General features: G+C 41.6%; 1 protein-coding gene across 6 annotated transcripts in view; it reads left to right on the top strand.

Moving 5' to 3' along the window:
* Positions 1 to 19058, top strand: part of LOC105465440 (NFU1 iron-sulfur cluster scaffold) — a 43530-nt gene that overhangs the window by 9202 nt on the left and 15270 nt on the right. For 4 of the 6 annotated variants that reach the window (XM_071076843.1, XM_071076841.1, XM_071076844.1 and 1 more), the window contains exons 3-5: positions 3610 to 3745; positions 7978 to 8044; positions 12047 to 12161. In XM_071076843.1, coding sequence (XP_070932944.1) covers positions 3610 to 3745; positions 7978 to 8044; positions 12047 to 12161 — 318 coding nt within the window. The remainder of the gene's footprint in view (positions 1 to 3609; positions 3746 to 7977; positions 8045 to 12046; positions 12162 to 19058) is intronic. The other 2 variants (XM_071076845.1, XM_071076846.1) reach the window with 1 other exon arrangement.

Below are 19058 nucleotides of genomic sequence, written 5' to 3'. Positions count from 1 at the left end.
GCAGTGAGCTGAGATCCGGCCACTGCACTCCAGCCTGGGTGACAGAGCAAGACTCCGTCTCAAAAAAAAAAAAAAAAAAAAAAAAAAAAAAGAAAGCATGTAAGGATTAAATGATATAATACCTGTAAAGTGCTTAGCACTCTGCCCAGCACATGATAGGCACTGAATAATTTTTTTTTTTTTTTTGAGACAGAGTCTCACTATGTCTCACAGGCTGGAGTGTATGGTGACTGGATCTTGGCTCATTGCAACCTCCCCCTCCCGGATTCAAGTATTTCTCCTGCCTCAGCCTTCTGGGTAGCTGGGATTACAGGTGCACATCACCACGCCTGGCTAATTGTTGTATTTTTAGTAGAGACAGGGTTTTACCATGTTGACCAGGCTGTTCTCGAACTCCTGACCTCAGGTGATCCGCCTGTCTTGGCCTCCCAAAGTGCTGGGATTACAGGCATGAGGCACCGCGCCCAGGCACTGAATAAATTTTAATTGTTATATACGATTGTCAATCTATTTAAATATACTGCTGTAAGATGGAGGATTTATTTTTACTCAGAAGGTTCATTTTCTTTTTTTTTTTTTTTTCTGTTTTTTTTTTTCATTACACTCTGTTGCCCAGGCTAGAGTGTAATGGTGCAATCTCAGTTCACTGCAACTTCCACCTCCCAGGGTCAAGTGATTCTCCTGCCTCAGCCTCCCAAGTAGCTGGCACTACAGGCGCACGCTCCCATGCCTGGCTAACATTTGTATTTATAGTAGAGACAGGTTTTCACCATGTTGGCCAGGCTGGTTTTAAACTCCTGACCTTGTGATCCACCTGCCTTGACTTCCCAGAGTGCTGAGATTACAGGCGTGAGCCACTATGCGCAGCCTTTCTTTTTTTTTTTTTTTTTTGAGATGGAGTTTCGCTCTTTTGGCCCAGGCTGGAGTGCAATGGTATGATCCCAGTTAACTGCAACCTCTGCCTCCCAGGTTCAAGTGATTCTCTTGCCTCAGCCTCCTGAGTAGCTGGGATTACAGGTGCTCGCCACCACACCTGGTTAATTTTGTATTTTTAGTAGAGATGGGGTTTTACCATGTTGGCCAGGGTGGCCTGGAACTCCTGACCTCAGGTGATCTGCCCGCTTTGGCTCCCAAAGTGCTAGGATTATAGGCGTGAGCTACCTCGCCCGGCCAGAAAATTCATTTTCTTTTCTTTTTTTTTTTTTTGAGACCTACTCTCTCTCTCTTACCCAGGCTGGAGTGCAATAGCACAATCTCAGCTCACTGCAACCCGGGTTCAAGCGATTCTCCTGCCTCAGCTTCCTGAGTAGCTGGGGTTACAGGCAGACACCTCCACGTCTGGCTCATTTTTGTATTTTTTTAGTAGAGACAGGGTTTCACCATGTTGGCCAGGCTGGTCTGGAACTCCTGACCTTGTGATCCACCCGCCTTGGTCTCCCAAAGTGCTGGGATTCCAGGCATGAGCCACTGCCCCCTGCCAGAAGGTTCATTTTCATAATGAATAATCAGGTCTGTTTAATAGTTTTAAAACTATTAAAACGCCAATGCTGTCCTTTCGTCCTGCAAGCTGTTGTCATAATAGCAAGACAGGAAATTAAAGATTGTATTATCTCTTTATTGCTTTAGTGAATCAATTCTCAATCTAATCATGGTCCTAGAAAAAAGATATTGTAAGAAAAGAGTCGGCGGGCACAGTGGCTTACGCCTGTAATCCAAGCACTTGGGAGGCTGAGGCGGGTGGATCACCTGAGGTTAGGAGTTCGAAACCAGCTGGGCCAACATGGTGAAACCCTGTCTCTACTGAAAAATACAAAAATTAGCAAATTAGCCAGGCATGGTGGTTTGTGCCTGTAATCCCAGCTACTCAGAAGGCTGAGGCAGGAGAATCAGCTGAACCTCGAGGGGTGGAGGTTGCAGTGAGTCACGATTGTGCCACTCCACTCCAGCCTGGGCGAAAGAGCAAAACTCTGTCTCAAAAAAAATAATAATAATTAATTAAAAATAAATAAATAAAACACTTGGCCCCAGAGCTGGACATGATGGCTTACACCTGTAATGTCAGCACTTTATTTTGGGAGACCAAGGTGGGAAGATCACTTGAGGCCAGGAGCTTGAGACCAGCCTGAGCAACATTGGGAGACTCCACCTCCACAAAAAAATTTTTTTAAAAAGCCTTTGGCCGGGCATGGTGGCTCACCTCTGTAATCCCAGCACTTCGGGAGGCCAAGGCGGGCGGATCACAAGGTCAGGAGCTCGAGACCATCCTGGCTAACATGGTGAAACCCCATCTCTACTAAAAATACAAAAAAAAAATTAGCCAGGCGTGGTGGTGGGCGCCTGTAGTTCCAGCTACTCGGGAGGCTGAGGCAGGAGAATGGCATGAACCCAGGAGGTGGAGCTTGCAGTGAGCCGAGATCCTGCACTCCAGCCTGGGCGACAGAGTGAGACTCCGCCTCAAAGAAAGAAAAAAAAAAACCGCCTTTGACTCTGTATTTGGCATATAATAAGCACACAATAAATATTTATTATTACTATTATAAATTGCTAACTTTATTGTCTTTAAAATAATGGTGGCACTTTGGAAAGAAGAGAATGTAGCATTTTACTGTGTTAATGTCAGCAATAAGTGATCTATGGTTATGATAGCCATTGGTACAAAGTCACCAAATAGAATATGTATAGGACTCCTGAATTATGAATATATATAAGACTTAAGTGTAGACTATTTCTGGAATCTGTTTCATAACACAGTTATTTAAATAATCAGAGTATTGGCTGGGCACAGCGCTCACGCTCTAATCCCAACACTTTGGAAGGCTGAGGTGGGAGGATCATTTGAGTCCAGGAATTTGGGACCAGCCTGGGCAACAGTGTGAGACCCTGTCTCTACAAAAAAATACAAAAATTAATTAGGTGTGATGATGCACGCCTGTAGTCCCAGCTACTTTTGGGGCTTATATGGAAGGATTGCTTGAGCCCAGTAATTTGAGGTTGTAGTGAACCGTGATTGTGCCACTGCACTCCAGCCTGGACAACAGAGCAAGACCTTGTCTCAAAAAAAAAAAAAAAACCCCAGAAAACAAAACACCAGAGATTAATAGAAAACTCTACACACTTAAATATATTGATTTTTTTTTTTTTTTTTTTTTTTTTGAGACAGAGTCTCACTCTGTCACCAGGCTGGAGTGCAGTGGCACAATCTCAGCTCACTGCAACCTCTGCCTCCCAGGTTCAAGCAATTCTCTGCCTCAGCCTCCCAAGTAGCTGGGATTATAGGTGCCTGCCACCACACCTGGCTAATTTTTGTATTTTTAGTAGAGATGGGGTTTCACCATCTTGGCCAGGCTGGTCTTGAACTCCTGACCTCGTGATCCACCCGCCTTGGCCTCCCAATGTGCTGGGATTACAGGTGTGAGCCACTGTGCCCGGCTATATATTGATATATTTCTTTCTTATCTTTATAAATGCTTTATCAGGGCAGTAAAGTCTTGGGTTTTTCCCCAGTTTTTCTTATTTCTTCTGGTTCTGTGCAAATGAGCATGTCATAGTCCATAAACTTGTTAACTGTTTTTTTCTAGAATAACATTTTCTTCTTTTTCCTTTTTTTAGTGAGATACATGTTTATTCAAACACAGGATACTCCAAATCCCAACAGCTTAAAGTTTATACCAGGAAAACCAGTTCTTGAGACAAGGACCATGGATTTTCCCACCCCAGCTGCAGCATTTCGCTCCCCTCTGGCTAGGTATATTACTGTTTTCATTTGCTTTTACCAAGAAACATAAATAACTGACTTTGGGGTTAAGACAACTTTATTTAACTATTGCATTTCTGTGTGCACCACATTCTTTTTTAAGTGTAGAGAATAATTTCTTTTCAGATGAGAGATTAAAAAAAAATAATAAGGCATGTTGCAGTGGCTCACACCTGTAATCCAAACACTTTGGGAGGCCGAAGTGGGAGGATTGCTTGAGTCCAGGAGTTTGAGACCAGCCGGGGCAACATAGAAAGACTCCATCTCTACCACACACACACACACACACACACACACACACACGCACACACTCACTCACACACACAGAGATCCCATCTCTACCACACACAGACACACACACAAAAATTTAGCTGGGTGTGATGGTGTGTACCTCTTGTCTTAGCTATGCGGGAGGCTGAGATGGGAGGATCGTTTGAGCCTGGGAGGTTGAGGCTGCAGTGAGCCATAATGGTGCCACTGTACTCCAGCCTGGGCAACAGAGTGAGACCCTGTCTCAAAAAAACCCCAAACATGTTGAGGAGGCTGAGGAGGTGGGGATCACTTGAGCTTAGGGGTTTGAGACCAGCCTGGGCAACATGGTGAAACCCTGTCTACAAAAAGTACAAAAATTAGCCAAGTGTGGTGATACGTGTCTGTAGTCCTAGCTACTAGGGAGACCGAGGTGGGAGGATCACTTAAACCCAGGAGATTAAGGAAACTATGAGCTGTGATGCCATGATTGTGCCACTACATTCCAGCCTAGGCATGAGAGTGAGACCCTGTCTCAGAAAAGAAAAATGAGAGTTGATATTAAAAAAATTTTCTCCTGAAGAGCGATATATTTGAGAGACCTATAGCATGAATAAATAAAAACTTATGTTTTTACTTAAGAAAAAATATTCATCAAATTGATAAATATGGTAAATTTCCATTTCAGATCTTAAAAATCTGATTTTTAAGAATAATGAGAACTTGCTTATTTTATTCATAAGGGTAGTTGAATTTGTAGTTCTTTCTAGGTGGAGTAATTCCTAAAATACTCTATTCAGAACTGTAAATGAAAACTAGTCAGTAGGGACAGTTTTAAAATTCACCAGATAAAGGCATGTTTAAACCAGTAGTCCCCCCTTATCTGTGGTTTCACTTTCCCCGGTTTCAGTTACCCAATATCAGCCATAGTCTAAAAATATTAAAGGGAAAATTCCAGAAATGTAAAAATTCATCAGTTTTAAATTGTGCTGCTTTTCTGAGTAGCATGGTGAAATCTTGCTCTGTCCTCCCTAGGGCATAAATTATCCCTTTTCCAGTGTATCCATGTCATATACATTATCTGTCTGCCTGTGCCCTCCCCTCTGCTGACCCCCCCCACTGCCGTCGCCACATCATTGGTTACTTAGTAGCCATCTCTTAAAGTAGTGATGCTGGCATATTGCTGGCGTATTGTTATAACTGTTCTATTTTATTATCAGTGGTTAATCTCTTACTGTGCCTAATTTATAAATTAAACTTTTCATAGATATATATGTATAGGAAAAAAACATAGTACTTGCAGGGTTCAATACTACGTGTAGTTTCAGGGATCCACTGGGGCCATTGGAATGGATCCCCTGGGGATAAGGGGGGACTACTGTATGTTAGAGATTATAAAGCATAGGGCCGGACGCGGGGGCTCACGCCTGTAATCCCAGCACTTTGGGAGACCGAGGTGGGCGGATCATGAGGTCAGGAGATCGAGACCATCCTGGCTAACACAGTGAAACCCCATCTCTACTAAAAATACCAAAAATTAGCCGGGTGTGGTGGCAGGCGCCTGTAGTCCCAGCTACTCAGGAGACTGAGGCAGGAGAATGGCATGAACCCAGGAGGCGGAGCTTGCAGTGAGCTGAGATTGTACCACTCTACTCCAGCCTGGGCCACGGAGTGAGACTCTGTCTCAAAAAAAAAAAAAAAGCACAAATGATAAAATTGTTGGGATGAAGCTCTTTTTAACTGATAGAGAAGTTAATAATAAAGAATATTAGAGTCAGCATCAGTTGAAATTTTTGGGAACTGAAGCCTCAATCTGATTGCCAGGGATACTCGGAAAACAGAGCTTAGGTAACTGTTTCTATACATACAGCCATTTTATATGTCTCATTTAAGGAACCTAGGGATTTGCTAAGCTCTGGAATTGTTTTTAAAATTTATAATTAATAAGTACTTTTTCTTTTTACTTAAACATATCACTTCTCAGAATATACCTTAGAGTGTTTGTTTTTCGTATTTTATTTTTAAACTTTTATTTATTTATTTATTGAGATAAGGTTTCACTTTTGTTGCCCAGGCTGGTGTGTGATGGCATGATCTTGGCTCACTGCAACCTCCACCTCTGGGTTCAAGCTATTCTCCTGCCTTAGCCTCGTAAGTAATTGGGACTATAGGCATGTGCCACTTTACCTGGCTAAATTTGGTATTTTTTGTAGAGGCTAGGTTTCATCATGTTGCCCAGGCTGGTCTCAGACTCCTAAGCTCAAGTGATCTGTCCTACTTGGCTTCCAAAGTATTGGAATTACAGGCTGTTTTTCGTACTTTTTTGACATAAGTCACAGTAAAAAGTGTTTTACATCGTGTGTGTGTATATGTGAGATACAAGTGTTTGATGGGATAGTTTTCACTCTTTTTTCACCCTTACAATAGATAATAGAGTCTTAAATTTCCTTTCTTCATCTCTTTCTGTTGTTCTGTTTTATTTTATTAAATAAAACCCTGTAACTACATACATGATTCCACAACTCACTACTGGGTTACTACCCTAGAAGTTACTTGCACATGTGCCCAAGATATGTGCAGGGATGTATTTACTGTCATAGAAAGACATATGAGACATACAAGTGAAGAAAGCAACTTGCAGAACAGTGAGTCCAATATGATATTATGTATATGAAAGCAAAAACCACAGAACAACAAATGCACTGACAAAAAGATCTGGAAGAATACACACGAAACTGATAACAGGATTTGGTAGGGGTGGTCAAGGGGCATTTAAATTTTATTGTTTGAAACATTTACATCAAGGATGAGTTCATATTTTGTATTAAAAATGTAAAAGTAGGCCGGGCGCGGTGGCTCAAGCCTGTAATCCCAGCACTTTGGGAGGCCGAGACCGGCGGATCACGAGGTCAGGAGATCGAGACCATCCTGGCTAACCCAGTGAAACCCCGTCTCTACTAAAAAATACAAAAAACTAGCCGGGCGAGGCGGCGGGCGCCTGTAGTCCCAGCTACTCGGGAGGCTGAGGCAGGAGAATGGCGTGAACCCGGGAGGCGGAGCTTGCAGTGAGCTGAGATCCGGCCACTGCACTCCAGCCTGGGCGACAGACCGAGACTCCGTCTCAAAAAAAAAAAAAAAAAAAAAAAAAAAATGTAAAAGTAAAAAAGCCCCAATTAATTCAGTTATAGATTAGTGAGAGATTATTTCTGTCAGATGTTCAGTTGGCAAAATCTCTTTTCAAGGTAGTCTTTTGAAAATAGTCTGTTTAGGCTGGGTGTGCTGGCTCATGCCTATAATCCCAGCACTTTGGGAGGCCGAGGCGGGTAGATCACCTGGGATCAGGAGTTCAAGACTAGCCTGGCCAATATGGTGAAACTCCGTCTCTACTAAAAATACAAAAATTAGCTTGGTGTGGTGGTAGGTGCCTGTAATCCCAGCTACGTGGGAGGCTGAGGCAGGAAAATCACTGGAACCTGGGAGGTGGAGGTTGCAGTGAGCCACGATCTTACCACTGCATTCCAGCCTGGGTGACAGAGGGTGACTCCATCTCGAAAGAAAAAAAAAAAAAAAGAAAGAAAATAGTCTGTTTCGTGCTTGTACAGTGCCTGGCATTTAGTAGGTGTCAAATATTTGTTTCATGAATGATTGATAGTATAGATATAGCAGTCTATTCATTCACCAGGTGATGGACATTTCCATATTTTTCTACATGTGTGGCTATTTTAAAATTAAGCTGCTATAAAGATTTATCTACAAGTCTTTGTGGAGCATGTGTTTTTATTTCTTTTGGTAAATAGTGTGGGATTGCTAAATCATAGAGTAGGAATTATAAAACAAAATTGGCCATGAGTTGATAATTGTTAAAGCTGCAAGAGATATGTGGAGAGTTTTTTGCTTTTCTCTACTTTTGTGTATGTTTAAACTTTTCCATAATCAAGCATTTTAGTATCTCTTATTTTTTTCTTTTTTTGCAGGCAGTTATTTAGGATTGAAGGAGTAAAAAGTGTCTTCTTTGGACCAGATTTCATCACTGTCACAAAGGTAAACATAGGATTATATAAAATAAGACTCGAAATACTTTTCATTTTTTTCTGAGTCCAGTGCCTCTCTCTCCAACATTTCCATTTTTCTGTTCTTTAATTTTTATTTTTTATTTTCGAGACAGGGTCTTACTCTCTTGCCCTCTAAATGTCAGAAAAATCAAGCGAAATATGCTATGTTTTTCTTTTTCATTTTCTTTTTTTTTTCTTTGAGACGAAGTCTCGCTCTTGTCCCCCAGCTGCAGTGCAATGGTGCTCTTGGCTCACTGCCACCTCCGCCTCCCGGATTCAAGCGATTCTCCTGCCTTGGCCCCCCCGCCACCCCGAGTAGCTGGGATTGCAGGCACCTGCCACCATGCCCTGCTAATTTTTGTATTTTTAGTAGAGACAGGGTTTCGCCATGTTGGCCAGGCTGGTCTAGAACTCCTCACCTCAGGTGATCACCTGCCTCAGCCTCCAAAGTGCTGGGATTACAGGCGTGAGCCACTATGCCCGGCCAAAATATGCTGTGTTTTTCAACAGTCAAGGAAATATCTGCTAGAAAGGCCTGTTCCATTTTTTATGTCTACTAGATTAATGGGACATGAACTATTTAAATTTGAACTATGTATCCTTTTAAATCTGTTGATTGACATATATCCCCTGAACTTAAATCACTTGCCTGATAGTGTGTGAAAATTGCAAGTATTTATTAAACTCCCTTTAAGCAATTTGAAAGGATTAGTCTGAGCTCTTTATGTCCTTAAAAGTGGACATACTGGGGGCCAGGCGCGGTGGCCCAAGCGTGTAATCCCAGCACTTTGGGAGGCTGAGGCGGGCGGATCACGAGGTCAGGAGATCAAAACCATGCTGGCTAACACAGTGAAACCCCGTCGGTACTAAAAATACAAAAAAATTAGCCGGGTGTGGTGGCGGGTGCCTGTAGCCCCAGCTACTCAGGAGGCTGAGGCAGGAGAATGGTGTGATCCAAGGAGGCCGAGTTTTCAGTGAGCCGAGATCGGGCCACTGCACTCCAGCCTGGGTGACAGAGTGAGACTCTGTCTCAAAAAAAAAATTAAAAAAAAAAAAAAAGTGGACGTACTGGGTTAGTGACATGTTAAATCTAGTCATCTAGTCCAGTATTCTCTTGTACCTATTTATTTATTTAGAGACAAAGTCTCACTCCGTCACCCAGGTCAGAGTGCAGTGGCATGATCTAGGCTCACTGAAGCCTCAGCCTCTTGAGCTTAAGCAATCCTCTCACCTCAGCCTCCCTGGTAGCTGGGACTATACGTGCATACCACCACGTCCAACTAATTTTTGTATTTTTTGTAGAGATGGGATTTTGCCATGTTGCCCAGGCTGGTCTCAAATTTCTGAGCTCAAACAATCTGCTCACCTTGGCTTCTCAAACTGCTGGGATTACAGGTGTGAACCGCCACATCCAGTCCCCCATTCTCCAGTTTTCTTTCTTCCATATTTTTTAAGGGGAAGAAGGGATAAGCATTTTTTTAATATATTCAATGTCAGATATGGCACTAGTGCTTTATATATGTTATCTAATACTTACAACTAGTTATAAGTGGGAAATTATATATTTATTTTTAAAAGTTATTTAGTTCTTTTACATATAGCCTATGCTATATGTAAATTTTTATAGGTAAAAATGTGATTATATCTTAAAGGGTTTTTTTTTGTTTTTTTTACTTTTCCTATTTTTCTTGATTAGATTTAGTAAGTCATCCTTTAGCTCTCTTACTTTCATTATTTAGTTACCCTATTTGAAATTGCCCTAGCTCTGCAATTTTTTCTTAAGTGAAATGACGTAACCAATAGATAATATCCCAAGTTAGGGTATATATATGTTGATACATATATATGTATGTGTGTGTGTATCTATGTACACATCCATATAGATGGGATCTTGCTCTGTTTCCCAGGCTGGAATATAGTGGCGCGATCATGGGTTGCTGCAACCACTAACTCCCAGGCTCAAGCAATCCTCCCAGCTCAGCTTCCCGAGTAGCTGGGACTATAGGTGCATGCCACCATGCCCAGCTAATTTTTTTTTCTTTTTTCTTTTTTTTAATTGTAGAGACAGTGTCCTTCTATATTGCCCAGACTGGTCTTGAACTCCTGGGCTCATGCAATCCTCCTGTCTCGGCCTCCCAAAATGTTGGGATTATAGGTGTGAGCCACCACGCCTGCCCACGTTGGTATTTAATAGACGGAATATTGGATTTTTTTGTTTTCTTCTAGTAACCTTTCTCATCATGGACTATCACATTTTACTGAATGTCTTCAGCAATCACCTGTTTCTACTTCTGATTTCCAGTTGATAATTAGATTTCTTTATGCATAATTTGTGTTATTTTTTTCGAAATGTATATGTATATTTGCAGCTTATATGCTGCCTTTTTTTCTCATTCAGACAACTTTAGGATGTTTTTCTTATTTTTATTACCAATATTATCCTATTTAGTAGAGTCTACTATTTACTGAAGATCTGAGGTAACACTCTGATTTATTTTCCAAATGATTTATTACCTAGAACTAGTTTCCTTTCCCAATCACTAAGCTATTTCACTAGTTTTACTTTTATAACCTTAGCAGTCCCCATTTATGTCACCTTTTATGTACTATCTCTATATTGTTTCTTTTTTCTTTTGAGACGGAGTCTCACTCTGTCGCCCAGGCTGGAGGGCAGTGGCGTGATCTCGGCTCACTGCAACATCTGGCTCCCAAGTTCAAGCGATTCTCCTTCCTCAGCCTCCGGAGCAGCTGGGATTACAGGCCTCTGCCACCACGCCTGGCTAATTTTTGTATTATTAGTAGAGACGGGGTTTCACTATGTTGGCCAGGCTGGTCTCAAACTCCTGACCTCGGGCGATCCACCTGCCTCAGCCTCCCAAAGTGCTGAGATTATAGGCGTGGGCCACCACGCCCAGCCAAATTTCTTTCATACCCTTTAAGTAATATATGTAAGTAAATTTTTTGAATAGTTGTAGACTGTTCTGTATACTTGGTCAAGCAATTACATCCTATTTTTTTAAGAGAATGGGTATCTCTTTATCATCCTCTTTAAAGACAGAAAATCCATTTAATATTTTGTCTTCACATCACGAAAAATGTCTTTTAATCATTTAAATCAAATTAGAACAACGGAAGTTTGATAAGTGAATGAATTAGTTAATGAATGGGGGAATCTTTAAGATTTTATCTTCTGAAATTTATTTAAACAGGACCCTTTAAGATGTGGAGCTAATATACATTCTCCAGAAGTGGTTGCCATTGCGTAGGTATAGTGTGTATATAGGAAAAGATATTTTTTCTTTTCCTTTACTCTTTTCTTTTCTTATTTTTATCTCTTTTCTTTTCCCTTTCCCTTTTCCCTTCCCCTTCCCTTCGCCCACCTGCTTGCCTTTCTTCTCCTTTTTTCTGCTTCTTTTCTCTCTTTTTTCTTTCTTCCTTTCCATTTATTTATTATTTGTAAAAATATGAAAAGAGATGAAGTCTCACTGTGTTGCTCAGGCTAGTCTTGAACTCTTGGACTCAAGCTATCCTCCTGCCTCAGCTTCCCAAAATGTTGGGATTAGACATGAACTACGACACCTGGCCAGGAAAAGATTCTTAAGAGGTATAAGGGGGCTGGGCGCAGTGGCTCACGCCTGTAATCCCAGCACTTTGGGAGGCCGGGGTAGGCGGATCACAAGGTCAGGAGATTGAGACCATCCTGGCTAACATGGTGAAACCTCATCTCTGCTAAAACTACAAAAAATTAGCCAGCTGTGGTGGCACACACCTGTAGTCCCAGCTACTTGGGAGGCTGAGGCAGGAGAATTGCTTGAACCCAGGAGGTGGAGGTTGCAGTGAGTCAAGATCATGCCACTGCACTCCATCCAGTCTGAGCAACAGAGTGAGACTCCACCTCAGAAAAAAAAAAAAAAAAGAGGTATAAGGTAGCGTTCTGTATGGGTCTCTGCCCTTGCCTGCAAATACAGCATTTTCCTTTCAATGTTTATAGGAAAATGAAGATTTAGACTGGAATTTACTGAAACCAGATATTTATGCAACAATCATGGACTTCTTTGCATCTGGCTTACCCCTAGTTACTGAGGAAACACCTTCAGGAGAAGCAGGTAACATGTTGTATTGAGTAATTAAAATTTGTCCTTTTTTTAGACTTTTCTATTTTCCTCACATTTACCTTGATTTTAGAAGTCATAGGAACCTAGAATTCTATCATTTAATATATTTAGCTCTGCAGATTTATATATCATTTTGAAAACTTGTGTATAAATTGGCATTACTATATAAAACCAAAATTTTCAATTACAAAAATTTTCAAACATGCAGAAAATAATATCATGTTTACCAATTTGCCCTCCACTCATATCTAACAAATGTTAATTAAATTACAGAATGGGCTTTTGGGAAAAACAAAACAAATGTTATCTTTTGCCACAGTTGCTTTAGACTCATTTAAAATAAAATATTAAACATACAGTGTCAGATTCTAGAGCATAAAGTAAATAAAAAAAGAAACAGCTAAAACCACTATACCCCCATCCCTTTTCCCTCTCTAGTTTCAGAGATATGTGAAACTTGGTTTGTTTTATACTATACATGTAAGTCTCTGCAGGGAATATATAGTATTAGTTTTTGTTCTTAAGTTTTAAATATCTGTTTTTTTTTTTTTTTTTTAAGAGACAGACTCTTACTCTTGTCACCCAGGTTGGAGTGCAGTGACGCGATCTCTGCTCACTGCAACCTCCACCTCCCAGGTTCAAGTGTTTCTCATGCTTCAGCCTCCCAAATAGCTGGGATTACAGGTATGCACCACCACACCCAGCTAATTTTTGTATTTTTAGTAGAGGTGATTTCATCATGTTTGTCAGGCTGGTCTTGAACTCCTGACCTCAGGTGTTCTGCTGGACTCAACCTCTCAAAATGCTGGGATTATAGGCATGAACCACTGTGCCCAACCTTAAATATCTTGTGTTATACTTTCTAATTGCCTTTTTCACTAAGTATGATATTTTTGAAATATATCCATTTCAAAAAATATAGTTCTAGTTTACTCATCTTACGTGCTGGATAGCATTTCATTATAGGAATAAGGTATAGTTAATTTGTTCCTTTATGTTCAAGTAAAGTTTTATACTAATTTTTTATTGAAAACATCTCTATAGTGCGCATCCTTATGCAAGTCTGTTTGTGAATATGTGGAGAGCTTCTTTGTTTGTTTGTTTGTTTGTTTATTTTTATTTATTTTTGGAGATGGAGTCTTGCTCTGTTGCCCAGGCTGGAGTGCAGTGGCATGATCTCAGCTCACTGCAACCTCTGCCTCCCGGGTTCAGGTGATTCTCCTGCCTCAGCCTCCCAAGTAGCTGGTATTACAGGCGCCCACCACCATGCCTGGCTAATTTTTTTTTTTTTTTTTTTTTTTTTTTTGAGACGGAGTCTTGCTCTGTCACCCAGGCTGGAGTGCAGTGGCCGGATCTCATCTCACTGCAAGCTCCGCCTCCCAGGTTTACGCCATTCTCCTGCCTCAGCCTCCCGAGTAGCTGGGACTACAGGCGCCCGCCACCGCGCCCGGCTAGTTTTTTTTTCTTTGTATTTTTAGTAGAGACGGGGTTTCACTGGGTTAGCCAGGATGGTCTCGATCTCCTGACCTCGTGATCCGCCCGCCTCGGCCTCCCAAAGTGCTGGGATTACAGGCGTGAGCCACCGCGCCCGGCCTGCCTGGCTAATTTTTAGTAGAGACGGAGTTTCACCATGTTGGCCAGTCTGGTCTTGAACTCTGGACCTCGTAATTCACCTGCCTCGGCCTCCCAAAGTGCTGGGATTACAGGCATGAGCCACTGCACCCGGCCTTATTTTTATTTATTTTTGAGACAGAGTCTTGCTCTGTCATCCAGACTGGAGTGCAGTGGCATGATCTCAGCTCATTGCAGCCTCCGCTTCCCAGGTTCAAGCAATTCTCCTGCCTTAGCCTCCTGAGTGTCTGGGATTATAGGCATGCACCTTCACACCCAGCTAATTTTTGTATTTTTAGTAGAGACGGGGTTTTGCCACGTTGGCCAAGCTGATCCCAAACAAGGTGGGTGGATCCACCCACCTTGACCTTCCAAAGTACTAGGATTACAGGCATGAGCCACCATGCCTGGCTGAGAGCTTCTTTAGGCTATGTTCCTAAAAGTGGAATTGCTATATCATATGTTGATCTAATTAAGTGCACATTAGCAGTATATTGTAAGAATTTCAGTGTTCTTACATCTTTGATCTTTGTCATCATTTAGTGTCTCTCTTTCTTTTTCTTTCTTTTTTTTAACCTGTATGTTGGGTATACAATGGTACCTTGTTTTTTTTGTTGTTGTTGTTTGTTTTTTTTTTTTTGAGACAGAGTTTCACTCTTCTTGCCCAGGCTGGAGTGCTGCAATGGCATGATCTCGGCTCACCACAACCTCCACCTCCCGGGTTCAAGCGATTCTCCTGCCTCAGCCTCCCGAATAGCTGGGATTACAGGTACCTGCCACCATGCGCAACTAATTTTTCTATTTTTAGCAGAGACGGGGTTTCACCATGTTGGCCAGGCTGGTCTCGAACTCCTGACCTCGTGATCCATTTGCCTCAGCCTCCCAAAGCACTGGGATTACAGGCATGAGTCACTGCGCCTAGCCAATATCTTGTTTTAATTGCATTTCCTTGATTAATACTGAGTGTGAAGAGTTTCATATGTTTATTGGCCATTTACTTTTCTTGTCAGTAAATTTTCTATTTTTATCTTTTCTACTTAAAAACAAAATTGAGTCACGTGTCTTTTTATTTTTTGGAGACAGTGACCTGCTGTGTCACCCAAGGTGGAGTGCAGTGGCATGATCATGGCTCACTACATCCTCAGCTTCCCAGGCTTAAGCAGTCCTCCTGCCTCCATCTCCCAAGTAGCTGGGATTATAGACTCCTGCCACCATGCCTGTTTAATGTTTTTATTTTTAAAATTTTTTGGCCAGGCATGGTGGCTCACGCCTGTAATCCCAGTACTTTGGGAGGCCAAGGTGGGCAGATCTTGAGGTCAGGAGTTTGAGGCAAGCTTGACCAACATGGTGAAACCCCATCTCTACCAAGAATACAAAAATTAGCCAGGCATGGTGGCATGTGCCTGTAATCCCAGCTACTCAGGAGGCTGGGTCAGGAGAATTGCTTGAATCTGAGAGGTGGAGGTTACATTGAGCCAAGATTGTGCCACTGCACTCCAGCCCGGGCGACAGGGTGAGACTCCATCTCAAAAAAAAAAAAAATAAATAAAATAAAAATAAATAATTTTTTTTTTGTAGAGGCCTGGCACAGTGGCTCACGCCTATAATCCCAGCACTTCGGGAGGCCAAGGTGGGCACATCATGAGGTTAAGAGATTGAGACTATCCTAGCCAACATGGTAAAACCCCATCTCTGCTAAAAATACAAAAATCTGCTGGGCATGGTGGCACGCTCCCGTAGTCCCAACTACTTAGGAGGCTGAGGCAGGAGAATCGCTTGAACTCGGGAGGCAGAGGTTGCAGTGAGCTGAGATCGCACCACTGCACTCTAGCCTGGTGACAGAGCAAGACTCCGTCCCAAAAAAAAAAAAAAAATTTTTTTTGTGGAGATGAGATCTTGTTATGTTGCCCAGGCTGGTCTCAAATTCCTGGCCTCAAGTGATCCTCCTGCCTCAGCATTCCAAGGTACTGAGATTATAAGCATGAACCACCGCCACCTGGCCCATATGTATTTTTTATATTTATTTAAGCAGGTTTTTAAAAAATATTCTGGGCTGGACACCATGCCCCACACCTGTGATCTTAGCACTTGGGGAAGTGAAGGCGGCAGATTGTGAGCTCAGAAACTTGAGACTAGCCTGGGCAATGTGGCGAAACCCTGTCTTTACAAAAAAACACAAAAATTAGCTGGGCATGGTGATGCGTGCATGTAGTCCCTCCTACTTGACAAGCTGAGGTGGGAAGATCGCTTGAGCCCAGGAGGCTGAGGCTGCAGTGAGCCATGTTCACGCCAGTACACTCCATCTTGGTTGATAGAACTAGGCCATATCTCTTAAAAAAAAAAAAAAGGTCTCATTCTCTCTGTATATATATATAAATATTCTGAATATTAATTCTTTGTTAGGTATTTTCTTAGCAAATGATATCTCCCTAACTGTGACTTAACTTTTCATTTTGTTTATGATGTCTTTTGTCATACAGAAAATTTTCATTTTAATGTGGTTACATTTGTTCATCTTTTTCCTTTGTGGTTTGTGCCTTTTGTACCTTGTTTTAGTAAGTTATTTAGTGTAAAGCACTTGGAAGAGTGACTATACATAAAGCTCCATAAGTATTTGCTGATACTGTTGTATTTGTTGTTGATGAAGTTTTTCCTTTCTCTATCACAAAGATATTGTCAAATGTGTATGTATTTTTGTTTTTTAAAGTTTTATTTTTTACACCTACATATTTAATCACTGTGGGATTTGTTTTTCTGTATAGTTTAAAATATAATTTCATCTTTTTCTAAATAGCTAATCAAGTATCCCAGTCTTTCCTCATGAATTTATAATATTATACATGGGTCTTTTTCTAAGATGTTTTTTGTCCCTGTGGTCTTTTTGCCCTCTTCCTTTTTTTTTTTTTTTTTTTTGAGACGGAGTCTTGCTCTGTCGCCGAGACTGGAGTGCAGTGGCCGGATCTCGGCTCACTGCAAGCTCCGCCTCCCGGGTTTATGCCATTCTCCTGCCTCAGCCTCCCGAGTAGCTGGGACTACAGGCACCCGCCACCTCGCCCGGCTATTTTTTTGTATTTTTTACTAGAGACGGGGTTTCACCGGGTTAGCCAGGATGGTCTCGATCTCCTGACCTCGTGATCCGCCCGTCTCGGCCTCCCAAAGTGCTGGGATTACAGGCTTGAGCCACCGCGCCCGGCCTTCCTGTTTTAATAACATACAGAGTTTTAATTACAGTATCTCTGTAACAATTAGCATAGTATATGATAATATCTGGAAAAAAAAGTTCCTCAATAAAAAAAACTTTCTGGTGGTCTGGTCACTTTATTCTTCCTTGTAAATTTATTGATCATCTTGTAAAGTCTCTGAAAAACCATGTCAAGAGCTTGGTTGAAGTTGCATTATATTTATAGATTAAATTTGGGAGAATTAACATTCCTTCAACATTGATATTTTTTCATCCCCAAATTTTCCCATTTACTTGAGACTTATGTTCTTTTCTTGGTATGAGCTCATGTTAGTTCTAGGTACCATATAGGTTTTGTTGTCATAAAGGTTCTTATTTTGTTTAGTAAGCACTTAGATATACTGATTACGATATTTCAGGCACAATTCTAAGCACTTTACAAGTATAAACTCACTTAATTCTTAAAGTAACCTTATCAGATAGGAACTGTTATCACATTTAACACATGAGAAAACTGAGGCATTGAATGGTTGAGTAATTTGCTCAAGGTCACACAGGTAGTAAGTGGCAGAGATAGATACAAACTTTGGGCAATCTGGCTCCAGCGTTAATGCTTTTAACCACTCTACCATGCTGCCTGTATCTGCTTTTTGGTTTTTGAGACACGGTCTTGCTTTGTTGCCCAGGCTGGAGAGCGATGGTGTGATCTCGGTTCACTGCAACCTCTGCCTCCCAGGTTCAAGTGATTCTCCTGCCTCAGCCTCCTGAGCAGCTGGGATTACAGGCGCCCACCACCACGCCCGACTGATTTTTGTATTTTTAGTAGAGATGGGGTATCGCCATGTTGGCCAGGCTGCTCTCGAACTCCTGACCTCAGGTGATCCGCCTGCCTTGGCCTGCCGAGGTGCTGGGATTATGGGTGTGAACCACCTCACTCGGCCCTGTATGTTTTAAAATAATGTTTTCTAATTTGGGGTGTTGGATATAGGAATACTGTTGATTTTTGTATATTGATCTTATATCTGTCAAGATTAGCACTCATTAGTTCTAGTAGTTCATCAATGTTAATATGCATTGACTACAAAAACATTTATATGTGCATACACACATATATACACTGCTATAGTTTCTACGTTTGTCCCCTCCAAATCTCATGCCAAAATTTGATCCCCAGTGTTGGAGGTAGAGTCTAATGGGAGGTGAGTGGGTCATGGAGATGGATCCCTCAATAGTAGATGAATGCCCTCTGGAAAAGCCGGGGGTAGGAGGGGAGGGGAGTGAGATCTTACTCTATTACTTCTTTTGAGAGCTGAGTGCTAAGAAGAGTCCCACTAAGACCATCTCCTTCCTGTCTCACCATGTGATCTCTGCGTGGGCCAGCTCCCCTTCTTCCATGAGGGGAAGCAGCTTGAGGCCCTCACCAGATGCCAAGTCTTCAACTTTTCTAGACATCAGAATCAACCAAATAAACATTTTTTTCTTTATAAATTACACAGTCTCAGGTATTCCTTTATAGCAACACTAAGTAGACTATGACATGCAGAAACATTTGTATAATTATCTTTAGGTGATACAGGTATATTTTTAGATGTATATCTTAAGAGTCTTAGAGATATGCACAAGGCAACATGTAGAAACATGTTCACTGAAATATTTTTTAACTATACCAGCAGTTAAAAGGAATGAACTAGATTGGGAGATAGCAACATAGAAACATAAAAAAGAAAATATTAAGTGAAAAAGGAAAATTCAAATGTATGTACATTTATAAATGTACCATTTATGAAAATTTTTAGTACTACATGAAACAGTTACGTGTGTTCTTTATGGATCCATATGTAAACTTATAACTTTTTTAGAGTAATTTGACTATATCTACTAACATTAAAAATGCACAAGCTAGGCCAGGCGCGGTGGCTCACGCCTGTAATCCCAGCACTTTGGGAGGCCAAGGCGTGTGGATCACCTGAGGTCAGGAGTTCGAGACCAGCCTGGCCAACATTGCGTAACCCCCCCCCCCTAAAAATACAAAAATTAGCCAGGTGTGGTAGCAGGTACCTGTAATCCTGACTACTTAGGAGGCTGAGGCAGGAGAA

Source organism: Macaca nemestrina, chromosome 13 (assembly GCF_043159975.1).
Source record: "Macaca nemestrina isolate mMacNem1 chromosome 13, mMacNem.hap1, whole genome shotgun sequence".
Taxonomy (NCBI): Eukaryota; Metazoa; Chordata; class Mammalia; order Primates; family Cercopithecidae; genus Macaca; species Macaca nemestrina.
Note: the sequence above shows the minus strand (reverse complement) of the source record. Positions and strands in the feature narration are given on the sequence as shown.